At 46.6% G+C, this 22,524-nt stretch overlaps 1 protein-coding gene across 4 annotated transcripts in view; it reads left to right on the top strand.

Annotated features, from left to right (window-relative positions):
* foxn3 (forkhead box N3) overlaps positions 1–22,524 on the top strand; it is a 393,377-nt gene that overhangs the window by 347,210 nt on the left and 23,643 nt on the right. The window contains exon 5 of one of the 4 annotated variants that reach the window (XM_070879652.1): positions 22,207–22,275. The exons of the other annotated variants lie outside the window; for them this stretch is intronic. Within the exon in view, the coding sequence (XP_070735753.1) occupies positions 22,207–22,275 (69 nt within the window). The remainder of the gene's footprint in view (positions 1–22,206; positions 22,276–22,524) is intronic. 4 annotated transcript variants of the gene reach the window in all.

The raw sequence follows: 22,524 nt of genomic DNA, 5'->3' as shown, positions 1-22,524 counted from the left end.
AGCCAATTCACGTCTCATACCATCAAAGTTACCTTTCTTTAAGTTCAGGACCCTTGTCTATGAATTAACTGTTTTTCACTCTATCTTAATGAAAAATTTTACCATATTATGGTCACTCTTCCACAAGGGGCCTCACACAACAAGATTGCTAATTAATCCCCTCTCATTACACAACACCCAGTCTAGGATGGCCAGCTCTCTAGTTGGTTCCTCGACATATTAGTCTAGAAAACCATTCCTTATACACTCCAGGAAATCGCCTCCACCGTATTGCTACCAGTTTGGTTAGCCCAGTCTATATGTAGATTAAAGTCACCCATGATAACTGCTGTACCTTTATTGCACGCATCCCTAATTTCCTGTTTGATGTCATCCCCAACCTCACTACTACTGTTTGGTGATCTGTACACAACTCCCACAAGCGTTTTCTGCCCTTTGGTGTTCTGCAGCTCTACCCATACAGATTCCACATCATCCAAGCTAATGTTCTTCCTTACTATTCTGTTAATCTCCTCTTTAACCAGTAACGCTGCCCCACTTCCTTTTCCTTTCTGTTTATCCTTCCTGAATATTGAATACCCCTGGATGTTGAGTTCCCAGCCTTGGTCACCCTGGAGCCATATCTTCTTAATTCCAATTACATGATATCTGTAAACAGCTATCTGCGCAGTTAATTCATCCACCTTGTTACGAATGCTCCTCGCATTGAGACACAGAGCCTTCAGGCTTGGTTTTTTAACATTCTTTGTCCTTTTAGAATTATGTTGTAATGTGGCCCTTTTTGAATTTTGCCCTTGATTTCTCTGCCCTCCACTTTTCCTTATATCCTTTCTGCCTTTTGCTTCTGCTCCCATTTTACTTCCCTCTGTCTCCCTGCATAGATTCCCAACCCCCTGTCATATTAGTTTAAACCCTCACCAACAGCACAAGCAAACACTCCGCCTAGGACATCGGTTCTGGTGCTGCCCAGGTGCAGACCGTCCAGTTTGTACTGGTCCCTCCTCCCCCAGAACCGGTTCCGATGTCCCAGGAATTTGAATCCCTCCCTCTTGCTCCACTCCTCAAGCCACGTTTTCATCTGAACTATCCTGCTATTTCTACTCTGAGTAACACATGGCACTGGTAGCAATCCTGAGATTACTACCTTTTGAAGTCCTACTTTTTACTTTAGCTCCTAGCTCCCTAAATTCAGTTTATAGGACCTCATCCAGTTTTTTACCTATATCGTTGGTACCTATGTGCACCATGACCAGTGGCTGTTCACCCTCCCCCTCCAGAATGCGCTGCAGCCGCTCCGAGACATCCTTGACCCTTGCACTAGGGGGGCAACATACCATCCTGAAGTCTCGATTGCGGCCGCAGAAACGCCTATCTATTCCCCTTACAATGGAATCCCCTACCACTATAGCTCTCCACTCTTTTACCTGCCCTCCTGTGCAGCAGAGTCACAAACTTGGCTGCTGCTGCCCTCTGATAGCCATCTCCAACAGTATCCTAAGTGGTATATCTGTTTTGGAAGATGACCACCGCAGGGGACTCCTGCACTACCTTTCTACTCCTGCTCTGCCTGATGGTCAACTATTCCCTATCTGCCTTTGTAACTGTTATCTGTGCCCCTAAAAGTAATTCAACAACAACTTGCATTTATAGAGCGCCCTTAACACAGTAAAACATATCGAGCGTAATCAAACACATTTTGACACCAAGTCACATGAAATATCAGGATAGGTGACTAAAATCTTGGGCAAGGAGGTAGGATTTATGGAAAATCTTAAAGGAGGAAAGAGGTTTAGAAAGGGAGTTCCAGATCTTGTGGCCAAGACTGCTGAAGGCACGGCCACCGATGGTGGGATGAAGGAAGTGGGGGATGCACAAGTGGCCATTGTTGGATCGAAGAGTTTAAGGAGAATTGTATCATTGTACATGAAGATCTTCAAGACATGATAATGTACTGTATAAATGCGAATCTTTCTGCTGATGGATTGGCTGACAAAATCCTGGTGTGAAGCTGCATCTCCAGTTCATTTACAACTTGTATGAAGATGTAACTCGCACGCACACAAGCAGTTTACTAAATGTGTCCATTGCTGAGAAAATCTGTGCTTCACCTTACTAATGGAAAGAGTTTCCCTATCGTGGATGTCGTGTAGACAGGATGGACCCTTAGTTACCACTAAATGTTGATATATAGGGCCCAAGTTTCCACATGATTTGCGCCTGATTTTTAGGAGCAACTGGTGGAGAACGGACTATCTTAGAAATCGCAATTCTCCACATTTTTTTTTCTGCAGTTCTAGTCAGGTAGAACAGTTCTACTTTGGAACAGAATTTTTTTCTTCAAAAGGGGGCGTGTCCGGCCACTGATGCCTGATTTCAAAGTTTCCACAGTGAAAACGTACTCCAAACTAACTTAGAATGAAGCAAGTGAAGATTTTTGTAGAACTGAAAAAACCTGTTCTACACATTAAAAAAATCAGGCGCAGGTTACAAATTAGGCGTCCAGAACGAGGTGGAGGGGAGGTGGAAGGGAAGTCATTAAATTCTACAATAAATCCTTATTTATACTTCTACAAATATTATACAAATAAATCCAACCTGAATAAACATTTATAAGCAGAGAAAAGATTAAATAAACCATCTTCCTACCTGTGTGAAAGTGCTTCAGGCACGGAGAATTCTGCAGTCAGCCTGAGGCGCCCGTTCTTCCCCCGGGGGGAGGGGGAGGAGGAGGAGGAGGCAGCGCCCGTTCTTTCCCGCGGGGGGGTTGGGAGGAGGCGCCCGTTCTTCCCGCCGGGGGGGGGGGGGGGGAGGCGCCCGTTCTTTCCCGCGGGGGAGGGGGGAGGAGGAGGCGCCCGTTCTTCCCACGGGGGGGGGAGAGGAGGCGCCCGTTCTTTCCCGCGGGGGGGGGAGGAGGCGCCCGTTCTTCCCACGGGGGGGGGGGGAGGCACCCGTTCTTTCCCGCGGGGGGGGGAGGAGGAGCCCGTTCTTCCCGCCGGGGGGGGAGAGGAGGCGCCCGTTCTTCCCGCGGGGGGGGGGGGGGAGGAGGCGCCCGTTCTTCCCACGGGGGGGGGAGAGGAGGCGCCCGTTCTTTCCCGCGGGGGGGGGAGGAGGCGCCCGTTCTTCCCGCGGGGGGGGGATGTGCTTTTATTAAAAAAATGTTCAAAAATTAAACAGCTACGAAGAACTACAAAAATGGCCGAGTGCCAATGTTTCCTTCACACTGAGCATGCGCGAATGCTCCAACGCGCACGCGCAGCGTTGCCGGCAGAAAAAAAACTAATTTAAATGGTACCCGCCCCCTCCCACTTACTAAATCAGCGCGAGTGTCGGCTCCGCCCCCCTGGGCGCCGCGTCAGGCAGACAAGGAGCTGCAGGGCGCTCCAGAATCGCAAGTTTTTTTTTAGGCGCCGTTTTAGGCGCGAAAAACGGGCGCCCAGCTCGGAGGGGCGCCCGTTTTTTATCATGTGGAAACTTGGGCCCATAGTGTCATTGGGATTGTATTCAGTATTCACATCCTGCTGAAGTGCCGGGGTAGCATTAGCACATTTAGAGAAACCAGTTAACCACTCCATATTGCAATATTTATCAGAGCGCAACTTGTCAATAACCAACAAAATCTAGATTTAAGCAAAAAAGGTCTTCTGAACAATGTTAACCTACAAGTAAAGAGCAAAATATTGCAGGTGCTAAAAATATGTAACAAAAATAGATAATGCTGGAAACACTATGGATATGGTAGCATAGTGGTTATGTTACTGGACATTAATCCAGAGGCCTGGACTAATAATCCGGAGACGTGAGTTCAAATCCCACCTCGGCAACTTGGGAATTTAAATTCAGTTAATTATATAAATCTGCAATTAAAAAGCTAGTATAGGTTGAACCTCCCTTATCCAGAACTCCCTAATCCGGGGCCACCCCTCATCCGGCACCATTCCCGGCCACTTGGTGGCGCATGTGCAGAACTCTGACTTGAACAAATTGAAGTCCTTCCTCACTGCCGACTCCCGCAATCGCTGACCTGACCCCGCGACCCGCCCCCCCCCCCCCCAACCACGATCTCTCTACCGCACTCCCAGCCCCAATATCCCCTTGTTCAGTACCTGTACCATCCAATTTAACGTGACCTCCCATCGTCCGGCAAAATCCCTTATCCGGCACAGGCCAGGTCCCAAGGGTGCCATATAAGAGAGGTTCAACTTGTATCAGTAATGGTGACCATGAAACTACCAGATTGTCGTAAAAACCCATCTGGTTCACTAATGTCCCTTAGGAAAGGAAATCTGTTGTCCTTACCCGGTCTGGGCCTATATGTGACTCCAGACCCACAGCAATATGGTTGACTCTTAACAGCCCTCTGAAATGGCTGAGCGAGCCACTCTGTTGTACCAAACCGTTATGACAAAGTCAGCACTACATGGACTGCAGCGGTTCAAGGCGGCAGCTCACCACCACTTTCTCGAGGGCAATTAGGGATGGGCAATAAATGCGGCACCATTGTAAAGTAAGAGGCGGATTGACATAGTAATACAATCAGAAAAATCTATTACTTTGTACTGCCGTTTTTTTTGTCTCTATTTTGTACAAGTTATAAGTGAACTAAATGTAAGATTTTAGCTACGCTGTATTACATTTTTTTTAAGTTTAAAAGTTGGAAATTTCTTGCACATTTGCAGAAGTGTCAATTATTTTCAAAATCCAGATATTTTGATCTTTTGTTTTCTTTATTGTAAAATCAACCTGGTTTTTAAGCTTTGCTTTTTGCATTTCCTGCCTTGTGGTATTTTCAGCAAGTTATTATCCACATGTAACTCTCGTGCTATAGTCTGTGTATAATGGTGAGGAAAAAACTGAGCAAGCAGACATAACATCCATTTGATTTGAACCTGCTTCATAGAGATTGGTGAGGATGTTTCGTTATGCGATAGTTTTTAAACTGAATTTATTTTTTTGAGTCTTTATGGGGAATATTCACAGACGGAGCAATTGACGTGTGCATCATCATCATAGACTGTCCCTCGAATCGAGGAAGACTTGCTTCCACTCTTAAAATGAGTTTTTAGGTGGCTGAACAGTTCAATATGAGAACCACAGTCCTGTCACAGGTGGGACAGATAGTCGTTGAGGGAAAGGGTGGGTGGGACAGGTTTGCCGCACGCTCCTTCCGCTGCCTGCGCTTGTTTTCTGCATGCTCTCGGCGACGAGACTCGAGGCGCTCAGCTCCCGGATGTACTTCCTCCATGTTTGGCGGTCTTTGGCCAGGGACTCCCAGGTGTTGCACTTTATCAGGGAGGCTTTGAGGGTGTCCCTGTAACCTTTCCTCTGCCCACCTTTGGCTCGCTTGCCATGAAGGAGTTATAAGTAGAGCGCTTGCTTTGGGAGTCTCGTGTCTGGCATGCGGACAATGTGGCCTGCCCAGCGGAGCTGGTCGAGTGTGGTCAGTGCTTCAATGCTGGGGATGTTGGCCTGGTCGCAGACACGTGTGCAGTCCATAGTGGAATCAGGGTGCAACCCTGCAAAATATTCAGAATCTGTACAGTAAAGATCTGTTAATGGACACCACCTGGCATATTTAACACATGAGTGCCTGCATCAATATGCTACAGTGGGAAAAAGTGCAATTCAGCTATTGTGTTGCTCAAGTGATGCTCTTAATTCATTGCTCTAAATGGCCCCCATCGGTGACCTGTAACCAGCATTACTTCACTATAGTCAAAGCGGCATGCTGCTTTGAAGTGCGCGCTGGTGAGCGACAGCTGTGAAGAAGGCGACTTGGATTGGATGTCACCAAAACTCAGGTCGCTGATTGGAGCGCAGGCAGCTATTTGCCACCAGGAGTGGCAAGGTCAGGGCAAAGGAGCGGCGAGAGATCATGGAGCTACGTGATCAGGACCCAGGAGAGGCGCGAGTTACAGGGCCCAGAAGAGGCGAGGGCCCGGGGAAGCACAGGCCAGCCCACACTGCGATATGTGCGAGCACTAGGTCCGTGCAGCAGAGCTGGTCTCCACTCGTCTTGGGTAACCCTTGCCACTGGACCAAGACCTAGCTCTGTCAAGCCCGTGTGGTGGCTGGTGTGCAACGGCCACCACACAGGCATCTTCCAGCCTTCAGCATGTAGTTCAGGACCTGGAATATTAGGTCCTTCATTGAAACACCTGTGAACTCGTCCCTTTTTGGCGTGGAAGCAAGTCATCCTCGATACGAGGGACCGCCGATGATGATGGTAACGCTGGTCAAATGATTCAAAATGTTCTCTTCAGCCCTAACCCAAGTTTGGAATGACAAAATCCACAACAGTGTTGCTGGGTGTTTTAATGAACATAGTATGAAAACTCACCATTATGCTTCTCTTAAATTCTAACGACAGCATTAACCTCTTTGTGGCATCAGTTTACATGCTGGAATATTTACTGAACAGATTGGCATACGATAAGTAAAATACTGTTTTTTAAAATCAAACTGTGGTTCATAACAATAATATTTCTGTAACTCTTAACATTGTTGATTTCAAACATATCTTCAAATTTCATCGCTGGTTTCGGTTTCCACTGGCAGGAGGGCTGGTAACCAAGGGGCACAGATTTAAGATAAGTGGCAAAAAACCCAGCGGGGGAAGATGAGGTGAAATCTTTTTATGCAGCGTGTCGTTGTAATCTGGAATGCGCTCCCTGAAAGGGTAGTGAAAGCAGATTCAATAGTAACTTGCAAAAGGGAATCGGATAAATACTTGAAAAGGAAATAAATTGTAGGGCTGTGGGAAAAGAGTGGGTGAGCAGGACTAATTCGATAGCACTTTCAAAGAGCCGTCGCAGGCATGATGGGCTGAACGGCTGCCTTCTGTGCTGTATTCTGTTATTTTGGTATGTTACCATATTTTCTTTAATGGAGTCTCTTGGTAATGGGATTATTTCCTGGGAAGGGGTGTAAGAGGTTACAATTTCTCCTTAGATGGTTCTGGGTTTGAGTCTTTCGAGCTTGCCTGCCAGTGTTGCTTGAGTTTTGTCATCATCTCTACGCCCATGAGATAGAATATGATACCGTAATGTTTATCCCTGGAGATAGCGGCTTGCATCCCCGTGCAAGTGAACTTTCCTGGTTTGAGAAAAGAGCAGCATTATTGGTTGTCATGGAATAGTCTGTGTGTGTGTGTGTGTGTGTGTGTGTGTGTGTGTGTGTTTTTCCACTGAATGAGGTCCCTAGAGTAGAGTGACTGAGATTGAATGAACAGAATCTGTGCCTCATTGTTGCACGTTTAATTATTTTTTAAGCGTGCTTCTTTTTCACTACTTTAAAAATACTTTTAATGGTTAGAAATAATACAGGTATAGTGTTCCGTACTGTTCCGGAATCCAGACACCGGGACGATCCGTGGCAGGGTTGTCCGGAATCCGGAAAATGTTCCGGAACCACCGCCATCCGTCCCGTCCCCCACCCCCCGCTTCGCTGCTGACTACCTCCCTCCCCCCACCCCCCCTCCATGCCCCCTGGCCTCAGGCCACCTCCGACCTCTCTCCCCCCCGTCTCGGGCCACCTCCGACCTCTCCCCCCAGCCTCAGGCCACCTCCGAGCTCTTTTCCCCCCCCCCCCCACCCCCCCCCGGGCCACCTCCGACCTCTCCCCCCGCCTCGGGCCACCTCCGACCTCTTTCCCCCCCCCCCACCTCGGGCCACCTCCGACCTCTCTCCCCGCACCTCGGGCCACCTCCGATCTCTCTTCCCCCCACCTCGGGCCACCTCCGACCTCTCCCCCCCCCCACCTCGGGCCACCTCCGACCTCTCTCTCCCCGCCTCGGGCCACCTCCAACCTCTCTCCCCCCACCTCGGGCCACCTCCGACCTCTCCCCCCGCCTCGGGCCACCTCCGACCTCTTCCCCCCCCCCCACCTCGGTCCACGTCCGACCTCTCTTTTTTCCCCCCCCCCCCCACCTCGGGCCACCTCCAACCTCTCTCCCCCCACCTCGGGCCACCTCCAACCTCTCTCCCCCCACCTCGGGCCACCTCCAACCTCTCTCCCCCCACCTCTGGCCACCTCCAACCTCTCTCCCCCCACCTCGGGCCACCTCCGACCTCTTCCCCCCCACCTCGGGCCACCTCCGACCTCTCCCCCCCACCTCGGGCCACCTCCGACCTCTCCCCCCGCCTCGGGCCACCTCCGACCTCTCTTCCCCCCACCTCGGGCCACCTCCGACCTCTCCCCCCGCCTCGGGCCACCTCCGACCTCTCTTCCCCCCACCTCGGGCCACCTCCGACCTCTCCCCCCCACCTCGGGCCACCTCCGACCTCTCCCCCCGCCTCGGGCCACCTCCGACCTCTCTTCCCCCCACCTCGGGCCACCTCCGACCTCTCCCCCCGCCTCGGGCCACCTCCGACCTCTTCCCCCCACCTCGGGCCACCTCCGACCTCTCTCTCCCCGCCTCGGGCCGCCGCCGACCTCGCCCCCCCGCCTCGGGCTGACCTCGGCGCCTGACCCATCCCCACCCCCTCTCTCACCTACCGACCTTGGCCCAGGCGTTTCCTGATTTGGGATGTCAGAAAGACGTTCCCAAGTCCGGAAATACACAGAATCCGGAACGGCCTCGATCCTCAGGCTTCCAGATTGTTGATGCTGTACCTGTATGAACAAGGATTCTGTGCAAAATACTGCATTGAAATGTAAAATTGTGCACGGAGACTCTCTCTTGTGTCTGTTTTTTCCCCTTTTGCTTGTCTGTCCAGGCCAGGAGGTTAGTGCACGATCCCTGTGTGAACTAGCCCTTCAGAAGACATTTATTTAAGTTGTCTTTTGAGATGGTGAAACCGATGACCACTGAAGGTTACCGGTCAGTGGAGCAGCAGGTGGGGTGAACAGGACAGTCAGCACCTCCAGCCGACAATATTCCTGCTTCAGTCAGCACCTCAAAGGCCTTGCCTTTATTTTTATTGCACAATAGTTTTTCACTTGTTTTAGTTCCTCTTTTGGACAACTGACTTTAAAATAAAAACTTTGCCATGTTTCCATTCTGGGTGAGAGCAGTGAAGTTTATTTACAACACTAAGGGCATTTTTGCCAGCTTTCTCGGGCTCCAGTAATGGGGATTTATAGCTACGTGTTTACATTAAAAATAGAGACACAGAACTACTGAATTCTGAAAGGAAACTTTTATTTTCCATTACCCGAGTCACCAGAATTTGACCTGACTGCAACTCCTCGAGGAAGAATAAATTCTGTTCTCCATATAATTGCAGTTGCTGATTTTCCACTTTATAAAATGGGTTCATTACGGCTTGTTTTTACCCTGTGGATTCTGGGAGCACTGATTTTTGGCACCAATGGCATTCCACTGAGAATACTGATATTTCTACTGTAACTACAGCACAGCATAGTGTTACACTTGTTTGCCAATTCCCCCCCGCCTGCCAAAACACTAACAGTTTTAAAGCGAGCAGGGATAACAGTTGTTAATTTAAACCATACAGTCCCCAAAAAGGGTTGTGTCTGATCCAGGTTTGCCCCTCCTAGCCACTTGTAATCCAGATTACTTAATCTAGCCTCCTCCAGCACTACAACCTTCCGAGATCTCTGCGCTCCTCCAATTCTGGCCTCGCACGCATCCTCAATTTCCTTCGCTCCACCAGCGGCGGCTGTGCCTTCAGCTGCCTGGGCCCTGAGCTCTGGAATTCCCTCCCGAAACCCCACCGCCCCTCTACCTCTGTCTTCTCCTTTACATTGCTCCTTAAAACCTACCTCTTTGTCCAAGCTTTTGGTCACCTGTCCCAATATCTCCTTATGTGACTCGGTGTCATATTTTATCTGATAATCGCTCCTGTCAAGCGCCCTGGGGTGTTTTAATGCGTTGAAGGTGCAGCATAAATACAAGTTGTTGTAGCTACTTGTGGCCGGTTTACTGCTTCGTGATTGCTGATGGACCAGTAGCTGCAACAAGCACTCTGAAGATGTGGCTTTAATTGTGGGAATTTAATGCCTTGTTTTTGGTTCGGAAAATAGAATTTAAAATCGGACTTAAATGAAGAAAGAGTCTGCACATGTGCGCAGAAATTAAAAAATATTTTCTCTTTTGAATTAGGTCGATTCACAGACGCTTCAATCTTCCTTTATTATGAAGCAGATCTTTCTTTTTGTCTGCTGTGTCAGCAAAGCAGGGTATTTCTCTGTCGCTGAGCCATCTAGAGCAGGAAGGTCCCAGGTTCAATTCCTGGCTATGCTCATTGATGGACCTGTGATGGTGGATGGTAGGGCAGTTACAATTGGACTCAGCGCCCCCTAGACAAGGGAGGGAAAAAACAGCCAGGCTTTCTTCTGTTCACTAACCAGTGCCCTACACTGGAAGTGCATGTTTGCAGACATCGAATAAGGGCAGGATTGGGCTCAGCTGTGATGTCCCTCACAGTCAAATAGCCTGTCATCATTGATGATCAGGCTTGGCTAATCTCCACTTGGATGAGGTCCTGGTGAACAACTGCTGCATGGGCAACTGCACTTCAGCAAGGAGAGGGGAGAAGAATATTGGCAGGAATATTTTGTTATAAACTGGTTTTCTTATGAGTTTGATTTATAAAGACAGCAGCGTAGTAGTTGCAGCTGTTTTGGGGGACTGAGCTGTGGTATCGGCCTGATCTTTCTATACTGCCTGCAGGTTTGAAGTTTAAGAACCTTTCTGGCTAGAACTTTTCGTCCTGGAATCAGGATTGAGATTCAGCTCTTGACGAGTGGATTGGAAATCTACTTTGACTGAAGACTTTTTCTGGTCATGGCCCGCAACACAATACCATCCATAATTTAGCAAAAAATTGGCAGGCTCACTCAGGCTGTAAGTAAAAATTCACACTGGAGTAACAGTGGATGCTTCTTTGAGACTGGTCTCGAGACATATTCAGACAAGGAGTTTCACTCGGCACCTGTACCTGACCCAGGAGTGTTTGGTGCAGGCACTGAATCAAACTGCAAATGTTCCATTCCCTCTTCATGTTGAATTTAGCCCACCCCAACAGTTTTCCTTTCTCGAAGCATTCGGACAGTGAATGAACAATCTCGGTCATTGTTAGTACTGCTCAAAGACGGTGCAGATTGGCTCTTGGTCTTGTATTTGACGTCTGGGACAATGGTGCTGGAGTCACTGCAGAAAACACCACGGTGAGGTGTGGATAATTCTAAGCTCTTTAAGCAAGGAAGATAAATTCCTGGAAAGCCACAGGAATGAAATAATTCACCTCTGGAAAGGTTTTTTTTTTTTTTTTTCCCCCCCCCCCCCCTTCAGTGCTGAGCATGTCATTGTGACCTGGAATCCGAGAGCTCTCGGAGGCAAGTCTGGAGTGCAGACTAGCTTAAAACTTACTGCGGCTATGACTGAACTCTCAACTCAGCGGCAACGATGGGACTGAAGATTAGAACTATCAGAATGTATATCAGTTGTAATCCGGTATGATTAACTGTGCTCAAACTGGGATCTCTAAAGATGGCAAATGGTAACTAAGGACAGCAGTGCCCCCTGGAATGTTGCTGCAACAACAGTGGTACAGCAACATAGTTATACAAGGTAGTGTTGTCCTCATCAGTACTGCCAGTCCTCTGAGTCTGTCGAGAAAGTCCTGTTTGTTAACAATTTATACCTTTTCTATTGACAAATGTATAAGGCTTCATTGCAGTGGGTAAAAAGCACCATTTGCATCTAATTTTAAAGTCAATGCTTAATGCACCCGCCCTCAATGTTGGAAGGGCATTAGTTTGCAAGAGTGTGACTTCTACATGTTGAATTCTCTGGTAACCTGGGAGAAAGGAGGGGGAAATAGTGGGTGAGTGAGCCTAGGCTGTGAATGTGCTCCTGTTCGCAGCCTGTCATGAGTAGCTTCAAACTCTGGGGCATGTCATCTGCCTACTGCCTCAACTGAGATGGGGAAATGAAGGAGGGGTGACAAATACCCCTCTGAATTATACTGCAGTTCTGCATTGCTTTCTGGTCAGAGAGGGGGGTGGCATTCTGTATATTTTGGTTGCACACCCGTACAGAACTCCCATTCCCTCAAAGCCATTGAAATTTTTAATGTCAGCGTCAAGCTGCCTGGAAACATGAGTTCTTTGCCAAAGTTAAAAGTTCCCTTTGTACTGGTAACAGTTGTGTTGCACATGCGTGAATTGTTTAAACAAGATATTCTTTCAGCAGATAGCATTGTAATTTTAAAAAAAAACATTTCTTTGGAATTTTTACTGCTTAACAAAAGCCCCACCATTAGATTAGAGAGTAAATAAAGGGAACCTGTTTCCAATGGCTGAAAGGTCGGTAACCAGAGGGCACAGATTTAAGGTGATCGGCAAAAGAGCCAGAAACGACAGGAGGAAAAGCTTTTTTATGCAACGAGTAGTTAGGATTTGGAATGCATTGCCTGATAGGGTGTCGGATACAGATTCAATAGTAGCCTTCAAAAGGGAATTGGATAAATACTTGAAGGAGAAAATATTGCCGGGATATGGGGAAAGAGCGGGGGAATGGGACTAACTGGGTTGTTCTTCGAAAGAGCCGGCGCAGACTCGATGGGCCGAATGGCCTCTTTCTTTGCTGTACCATTCTATGATTCCATTCTATGATCAGCAACCTTGCTGCGTAGATACTCTACAATTTTTGCAAGGGTGCAATGTGAAAACAAAGCACGTCAACCTATATGGGAAAGTTGTCGCTAGAGTCCTCCTCAATCGTCTTCACCCTGTGGCCGAGGAGCTCCTCCCGAAGTTACAGTGCGGATTTCGTCCCCTACAGGGCGCAATGAACATGATTTTTGTAGCGCGACAGCTGCAGGAAAAATGCAGGGAACAGCTCCAGCCCTTGAACATGGCCGTCTTCAACCTTACAAAGGCCTTTGGCACTGTCAACCGCGAGGGTCTATGGAGCGTCCTCCTCAGTTTCGGATGCCCCCAAAAGTTCATCAACGTACTCCGCCTGCACCATGACGACATGCAGGCCGTGATCCTTACCTACCGACCCAATCCACGTTAATATTATTGCACCATTAGTGAATGAAAGCTGCCTGGCCCCTGTCCATGGATACTGGTCTGTATCTGTATGCACTTCCTCCCTAAAGAACTTTACTGCCTGTCATCACGTTTTTGTCACATTTTGGTGTCAACATTTATAATGGAAACTCTCTATGTAAACTTGTCACACTGTAGTTTCACCCTCTCACTAGTGGGGTTGTAGTGCTGCAGGTCTGCACCTTCCAGCTCCTCCGAACTGCAGAGACAGCAGGTGTAAGGGCCTGTTGAGCTGGGGAGGGCAGTACCAGGCTCATGTCGGTGTGGCTCTGCTTCCCAAATTGCTGTACATTTTTCTCTTTAATTATAAATGATAAGTCAAAGTGTTACATAAAAATAAGAACAGATGATTGAATTTAAAATGGGAACTGAGTTGCTTCCCTCTGGCCTGGTCCTGCCCTCTAACCCTTCAGCTGAAGTCCACACTTGGTCCTGACTCACCGTATGCACCAGCGCAGGAAATGGACTGGTAATGTAGCTCGAAATGTGTTCAGCTCATTTGCATGTGAAAATAACAGGGAGGTGTGCTGGAATCTGGAGGCTAAAATCAGCAAGCATCTCACCCACGTTAGGCAGGAAACTCGCTTCTTCTAACTTTGTAAACTCTGGCTCTCCTCTGGAGTAAAACCTGAAATCTTTCTTTATGTTGGCAATGTCACATCGTGCATTTAAAATCTTAAAATAAGGTGTGGGCGTTATTTATTCCGATGCTAAATGCATTAATGGTCTAATCTCACTAGGTATCAGGGCAAAACTCCATAAGCTGTCATTCCGAGCCCAACTTGTTTAAGTGTAAATTCAGCGTTTTTTGTAAGAGGAAATTGTCTTGCAGTTTTTTTGCTTTGTTTCTAAAACTAGGAAATGACCGGTTCGCTGTGATTCAACAGTGTGATTGTTCAGCTGTCACAAACGGGCTGCAAATGCTTTTGATGACCAGTTTAAAAGTTTTTGTGTAAGTGCATATGATGTGACTGTTTTGCTGCCTCTAAAAGGCGCAGCAGAAAGGCAGGTTGGATTTCTTGTCCCATTTTGTTCATCGGCGCGACGCGGCCCTTTTTAGATAAAGAGCTCAGTGAACTGACAAGAGTGCAAGGTTAAAGATGAAAGGCTGGTTGCGTCTAACGTTTTGTTGTGCAACCGTCGTCTTACTGCAGCCATCTGCACTGATCTGTTAATGCGCTCGAGTTTGGAAAAAGCTTTGCATCCCAGCAGTGCTGCAGTGTTCCCCTGCGGATCACGCGCAACAGTCCTCCCACGGGGCAGCCCCAAAGTCTTTAGCTTCTCCATGTACACAAGCAAGTCTCATTGTCCGCGGCGAGACCCCGAGCCGATTATCTAGTGCACTACTGGGACCCGTCCCTGTAGTTTATTTTGCCTTCACTGTCTGTTTTCAGGAGGCCGAGGAGCCTCTGTGCGTCTCTGGAGAGAAGTGAATAGAGAGCTGTACTTTCAGCTGCGCTATCAGGCTGTAAACAGCGCAGTGGTCTCTTAATGGAAGCCAGTGATAATGCAGATGTACCATCTGTGGCCTCCCTGAGGCTGCCTCGGCCTCTTTGTTGTCCACCTTGTTTCTGATTATTTCTGTATTAATTCAATTTTCATACAAAAGATTGAACATCTTTTCACTTGTGTATGCCTTTTTATATATTTTTTTGAATCTGCTGAGATTTAAAATGACATCTGTTCTGCTATTAATACAGTAGCAGATTGCCATATGATCTGAGAAAACAGTAATTAATGTCCATTGACTACATTTTTATATACTGAGCCATGGTGCACAAACTGGGAGGGAGTGTGCTGCATTGGATATCAGTAATGGGAGCTAAAATACAATCGAATCCTCCCTATTGCATTCTTTCCCAAACCTAAAGGGACAGGTAGTGCCCAAGAATGAATTCCTTCTAGTGTTAGATGTCATAATCAGTCTACCTTGATTAGCAATTTTCTTTCTTTGGTGACAAATTGGTATCAAATGAAAAAGAAGCTGGGGACTGAGGTAATGTGCGAGGGAAACACAGTTTTTAGAGGAGGCAAGACAGTAAACAAAAAAACAAATCCTTTCAATCTAAGGGCACATGTATATTGCACATTAGGTCCTGTGCTAGTTAGGAGTGCTGCTCTGAACGCTCCCCCCTCCCCCATTATTCTTCTGTACATAGAACGAAGGTTAGGGCAGCTGCTTGTGCCCCACTGTGTCTATCATGCACGCCAAGCTAAACGCACAATAGCTGTAATTGGCTTGTAGTTGCTGTTTAGTTCCCTAACAATCGTTCTGGCTTGTGGTTGCTAGGGTGTGCAGGTAAATGTGCCAGGAGCTATGTCGAGCTTCCTGAATGTGCAAGTGATTGTTAACCTCATGTTGGGTGTGACCAGATTCCTGGGAGCAAACCTAAGATCGCCTTTAAAGAGACTCATCGGTGATTCAGCTCGCCGGTCTACAGTAGAAGGTACAGTGCATGGCAGCTGCCAAATCTCACAAGCAAGGTAGATTCAGCCTCTGACAGCCAGAGCTTTCCATTTTTATCACTTCTTCCCTGAGATGGGGGAGGGAGCACGAAGGTTGATTTTCTTTTAAATAATGATATGCCACTACACTTCTAGTGACGACAAACAAATGGTGTAACGCTTTGATGATCCTATGGAGTTTACGCTGTACCTTTCCAGCACATGAAAACATATTTCTCCCTCACGCGGTCAGTTCAGTGTGATTTTTGAAGCAGGAAAACGTCGAATGCACAGGGATTAATTCAGACCAGCGATCTGTTCGGATGAGACGGTGAGCATTAATGCAGGATAAGAGCTCACATTCCGACAATGCCTGACACACACTCGGCCACTGCAGTGTTTTGTAATGTCAGACGCAGCTCATTGAGGTCCCACTTACAACCAGACTGGTCAGCTCGTAAATCCTTCCCCAGATCCATTCTCATAATGTTCAAAAACCATGTAACTTTTAATCATTTTTAACTAATCTGACATAAAACACGGTGTGCAGTTTTAACCTAGATGTTGTATAATTGACTAACACATTTTTGCAGGACGAGAGATGCTGGGAGTTGTCATTGTGCTGTTTCTTTCAGTTCTCCTCCTTCCACTCTGAGCACCCTGACCTCCACCCCACAAAATGGACCTCTGACCTTCCCAATGCCTGTCCCCAGCCAAGCCTCGGATCACCGACCATCTCACCGAAGGGCACGACTCAGCGCCGAGCTTACGGCCCGCATCTCGCCGTAGGTAATTGGGCTCATACACCAGAGTTTGGTCTCCAGTCGTCTTAGACCCCCCCTTGCCACTGGACCAAGACCTTGCTCAGCTAAGCCCGTATGATAGCCGGTGTGCAACGGCCACCCCACGTTAAAAGAACTCACACACAGGTATCTTCCACCCTTCAGTATGAAGTTTGGGACCTGGAACATCAGGACCTCGCCTTTCAGTTATTTTAGGAGAGTTATCCCTGGTGACCTGGCCAATACTTATCCCTCAATCAACATAACAGAAACAGGTTATCTGGTCATTATCACATTGCTGTTTGTGGAAGCTTGCTGTGTGCAAGTTGCCTGCCGCGTTTTCTACATTACAACAGTGACTACACTTCAAAAGTACTTCATTGGCTGTAAAGCACTTTGGGTCGTCCGATTCTCATGAAAGGCGTGTTAGAAATACAAGTCTGTCTGTCTTTTCTTTCTATTTGGATGTGGGGTTGAACCCAGAACAGGTTCCCAGGATCCAAGTCTACTTTCTCCATCAGCTGCAAGGTTCTATATGGAATGAGTTTGAGCAATCACAGCCCAGTCCGTACTGGGGTTAGGTCCACAACATAACGCTATCTATTTAATATACAGGTAAGTTTTACCCTCTTCCTTATTTTGTAGTCATTTTGTGATAAGAGCATTAGTAATATTTTAAAATTCAGTAGTAACGCTGTTTAAATTTCTGCCCTCCAAGCTGATTGTTACTATAGCAATGAGAAACCTGTGTTTGTTGGGACTTGAAGTCTGAATTTCAACAACTGGGATTAAATATGCAGACTGCAATACAAATGTTCTTTTTATTCTAAAGCCAGGCCTTGCAGAGGTTTATCTACCAGTGGCGGAACTGCTGACCCCTACCCTCGAATGGCCTGATAACCTGGCCCCGCTGCAGAAGTCTGACGGGATTAGATGAAGAGTTAGGGCTGAATGGCCGCTTTCTGTGCTGCAAATTCCATGTAGTCCAAACTCCATCTCTTCTCCGAGCACGCATTAATATAATTCACACCATCCTTCGGCAACTTTTCTCGGGGGTGTGATTATAAAGTGTTAGTGAGGTAGGCTGCTCGCTGGTCAACAGGACTGTAGAGCCCCACACGACAAGTGTTGCTATAGAAAAACCTGTGCGATATAATGCTCAGTCAATGGCAGTAAAGGTAAATGTGGACACACTGGAGTGTTCACTAACTTCTGTCCTCGATAGCCACACCGACCGTCTGCTCACACTCTCTGACCTGCCTCGGCTGAAGAATGGTTGTACCATCCCCAACCAACAAACTGTACCCGGCATTCGTGCCACCTTCAGTAAAGATGGGGTAGGTACAGAACAACAAGTGGGTAAATTGAAGGAGGAAAGAGGTGGGTTTCAGGATTTCGGGGGTCGTTTGTTTTTCTCGCTCCCTGTCCTGAAGGACTGGAGAGTGCCATCGCGGCTGAAACGGAAATGAGGTGTGACGTGCTAAATTTGAGAGAAATCAGTTAGCCCACCTTGTTTGCAAGGATTTTCATCCACCCCTTCTCTCGCCAGCCACATGGTGCTCGCTTTAGATAGCGCAAAGGAAACAGCTTGCATTTATGTAGCGCCTTTCACGACCTCCGGATATCCCAAAGCACCTTGCGCCTAGTGAGTGATTTTGAAGTTGAGATCCGATGATCTTGTCCCATGTTAATGTTAAATAATTGGCCATTGGCAGGTGCTCCCTTGCTGCACCAAACTGGTCCCATGTTTTCCCCTTTCCTTCAAAAGATAGTGAATGTCACTACACTGAGACATTGCCCCATCTAGTGGCATTGACGAAGATTAGCAACTCGCCGAGTGAAAGTCTGACTTGGGGGAAAGAAATTGTGGATTTTTGGTGACCACCTAGTTTGGGATTTCAGTATATTACCACTAGAGCTGAGGGTTATCTTTAGCCTGCTTTTAAAAAATTGTGCCTTGCTAATTGCATACTGAACACTTAAGATATTTTTTTAAATCAGATAACGATTTATTCTGACAACACTGCTTGACCACCCTGTCCCATTTCCCTGCTCTTTTCTAGCTCCTACAGCATTTTGAACTGGCTCGATGCAATTGCGGATGAGCAGAGCACACATTGCTAGATTAAAGAGTAGTAATTATTATTTGGATCTGGAGTACACAAAGCCGATTTGATGATACACAGCGGCGCCAAATGATAGATGAGCATCCTTCTTTCCGACGTGTCTATGGTTTCCAATCTGGCCGAATTTAGCCTCATTTCTTTGGGGGAGGGAATGTTCATCAATGGGCCTGCTCATTAGTTCCATGTGGGAGAGGTCATTAGTTTAAACCAAGCAAGCAACGGTTGGAATCTGAGTACGTTGGCATCTGTATGCCAGAGCGATGATTGTACACTTCATTTGTTCAGACGTAGTGCGATCAGCTGTGCTGTCGTCCAATGTTACGCTGGCCTTCGCAGTTTTGCTCCGGGGCAGCTGAAATGGTCTGTCGGGGCAGATGTTCCATTCAGTTCGTTCACTGGTGGTCGGAAGCGTATTTACTGTTGCTATGGCAGCCTCTGTTGCCACGGTGACGCTGCTGCTTAGGTGACGTTGAATATAGTTATAAAAAGATATATTTTTTTCTCTTCCCTTGAATGTACCATCTGTTTCAGATTATTTGTCAACTGACAGAGCAGTGTGTGCAAAGTCTCGCATTGTCTCTAAAACGGACATCGACGTGACGATTTCAGCCTGAATCTAGAATTAACAGGTGCTGAAGCAGAATTTGTTGTGTGGATTAAGTTCCGTTTTTGTTTCTGCAGTCTGAATGCTAACATTATCGCTGGCTCTTTCAATGGATGTTCCCATCGGCGCTGACAGACGAATAATAAGAGCATGTGTGCGTTTACAGGATTCGCAAGCAGAGCCATTCGTACAGTGGGACGAGGGGGGGGGTGGTTGGGGCGGGCAGGAAGGGGCAAACAGGCCAATTGAGCCCATCAGTCACATTTATTTCTTAGTTCAGATCTGAGATGTGAAGTGTGTGACAATAGTAATTAACACTGCCCAGGCCGGGCTATGTAAAACTGTGAAATATAACATCATGGGAAGCAAGATCACACAGTGGAAGGAACTGTACTCTAAATAGTAAGATCTTTAACAGAGTGGAGGAATGGAGAGTGTCCAGGGAGCAGAGGCTTGAATATTTTAAAGGAAGTGCTGTTCGAAACACCATATCGCAGGCAATGGCGATTCTGGGTTTTGTACATTACATAGAATGGCTATTTAGCTCCTCAAGCCTGTTCTGCCATTTAATGAGATCGTGGCTGATCTGCGACCTAACTCCATATACCCGTCTTTGCCCATATCCCTTGATGCCTTTGGTTAACAAAAAGCTATTAATCTCGGTTTTAAAATTAACAATTTATCTAGCATCAATTGCCATTTGTAGCAGTTTCCTGACTTCACTCCTGAAAGGCCTGGCTCTAATTTTTAGGCTATGCCCCTAGCCCTAGACTCCTCAACCAACATTTCTCTCTCTCTACCCTATCAGTTTCCCTTAATATTTTGAAAACTTTGATCAATTCACCCCATAACCTTCAAAATTGCAGGGAATCAACCCTAGTTTGTGTAATCTCCTTGTAATTTAACCCTCGGAGTCCAGGTATCATTCTGGTAAATCTACTTTGCACTTCCTCCAAGGCCAATATATCCTGGAAACCTCAGTTCTGATGCCCTCAATGAATCACTCTTAGGCTCACGTGTGAACTGCAGGAGTGCTACCAGTGCCTACTGATCTATGGCCCTGCATGAGTTAGTGTCTTCAAGAGAAAAATGTTCAAAGAAAAGTCATGCACTGCCAATGGAGCAGATTTTTTTTTTTCAAATGCACACTGAAGATATTTTGGAATTGATAATTGCATTGAATTTCCACCTTCATGGTGCAGGAATGTACTGCCCATAGTAGCTCTCTCGCCTCAGAGTCAGAAGGTTGTGGATTCCAGTCCCACGCCTGAGATTTAAGCATATAATCCAGGCTGACATTCCAGTGCAGTACTGAGGGAGTGCTACACTGTTTTTCGCATGAGATGTTAAATCAAGGCACCTTCTACCCTCTCAGGTGGACGTAGAATATCCCATGCCTATTTTGAAGAAGAGCAGGTGTTCTGGGCAATATTTATCCCTCAATCAAGAGAGTTAAAACAAATTACCTGATCATTATCACATTGCTGTTTATGGGAGCTTGCTGTGCGCAAATTGGCTGCTGTGTTTCCTACATTACAACAGTGACTGCACTTAAAAGTACTTCATTGGCTGTAAACTGCGTGGGGACGTCCTGAGGTCATGAAAAGTGCTATATAAACGTAAGTCTTTCTTTTATACCAATGGAATAAAGTATCCTGTAGTAATTTCCTGTAGACTATTAATAGAATATCATACAGATACTGGTTTGAAGCACTGCTATTGGACACATGGTAAAACTCTAGCTGGTTTTGAATTGACAATCCATTGCCTACATGTTAAATATAGGTTTGACAGCAAAGGGTGTTTATGGGTCATTCTGCAGCAAGAAGCTACAGTGCTGGAGTATCAGCATTTGATCCAGAAGGATTTCAAACCAGAATTCTGTGAACTTCCAATTTTCTGTTCAAGCCTTGCGCATTACTTGGATATACCAAATGTCAGGATTCATGTCTGCAAATCTCCAAATGACATGTTCCTTGTTTTATCTGAGTTGGTCGCCATAGGAGATGGGAAGCAGAAGGTAGGTGCTCCTCCACTGGGAGAGTAAGAAAATCAGTGGGCGATGTACTTGCGGAGTTTGTAGCTGCTATAGAATCATACTGCACAGAAGGAGGCCATTTGGCCCACTCTGCCTGTGCCGGCTCTTTGAAAGAGCGATCCAATTAGTCCCACCCGCCCCTCCCTGCTCTTTCCCCATAGACCTGCATTTATTTTTCCTTTTTAAATATTTTACCAATTCCTTTTTAAAAAAAATTATAATTGAATCTGCTTTCCTCGCCCTTTCAGGCCGTGCGTTCCAGATCATCATAACTCACTGCATTTAAAAAAAAATCTTAGTCTCACCTCTGGTTCTTTTACCAATTACCTTAAATCTGTGCCCTCTGATAACCAACCCTCCTGCCAGTGGAACCAGTATCTCCTTATTTACTCTTATCAAAACTCTTCAAGATTTGAAGCCTCAATTAATTCTTCCTTTAGCCTTCTCTGCTCCAAGGAGAACATAAGAAGAAATAGGAGCAGGAGTAGGCCATACGGCCCCTCAAGCCTGCTCCGCCATTTAATACGATCATGGCTGATACGATCACCACTTCCCTGCTTCTCTCGTCTCTCCATGTAACTGAGGTTACCGAGCTGTTATAACTGAAACTTGAAATGTGATTTTTAAATCCACAAACGCTGGTGAAGATCACACAATCGGAAACCCTTAGACGGCACTAAGCAATAATTTATTTATATTTAAAGTTATTTAGCAGTATTTGCAAATGCCTAGCAAGGGAGTCCAGCAGGCCTCTTGGCCGGAAAATTGAGTAAAGGATAAGCAGAGGAGAAACCTCTCTCATTGGATCTGCAATTTTCCCCAGAGACAGAGAAGGAGATTTTACAATTTTGTCTGTTCTGACTGTGGTTCTACATGAACACTATAACTAGCGCTTTGTTGCGTGTCAATAATCCTATTATTTCAGAAACTGGAAGGGAAGACAAATTTGGCTGGCCTGACAAAGCATTAGTCATACTGCAATGCTTTTTATGCCTTCTGAATATTTAATGTGGATAACAGTTACATTTTGATTAACTACAGTGAGTGAAAAAGCTGTCGTCATGCTCACCTACTGTAACTTATGAAGACGCTCTTTCCTGCACATTTGTGTTCAGTTCCCGCTTCCATTGGCCAGCAACATTTTCATACGTAGTTGTCAAAAATAAATGTAGATTTTTTCTCTCATTTCAGATTCTGATATTGATGCAGCCAGTGCCATGATGCTGCTGAATTCTTCCCCTGAGGTGAAAGGAGCAGAATGTGAGTACACAGTACATTGCAATAGAAATATCAAGGTTTTTATTGCAGTGCAGCCTCCTCAGATATTGTTCTGTTGTGATGCAAGCCCTCCACATTTATTCTTCTTTTTTTTAACCTGTTTTATTTTCCTGCCCTGCTTCTTCCCCTTGCATTCACGCAATCCTCAGTTGGGAAGTGGACCAACCTGTGGATTTTTCCACGGGTGGTTTCAATATCAACCTGCCAGTTTCCCCCCGCCTTTCTTTCCGC

This window comes from Pristiophorus japonicus, chromosome 4 (genome assembly GCF_044704955.1).
Source record: "Pristiophorus japonicus isolate sPriJap1 chromosome 4, sPriJap1.hap1, whole genome shotgun sequence".
In the NCBI taxonomy this organism is placed as follows: Eukaryota; Metazoa; Chordata; class Chondrichthyes; family Pristiophoridae; genus Pristiophorus; species Pristiophorus japonicus.
Note: the sequence above shows the minus strand (reverse complement) of the source record. Positions and strands in the feature narration are given on the sequence as shown.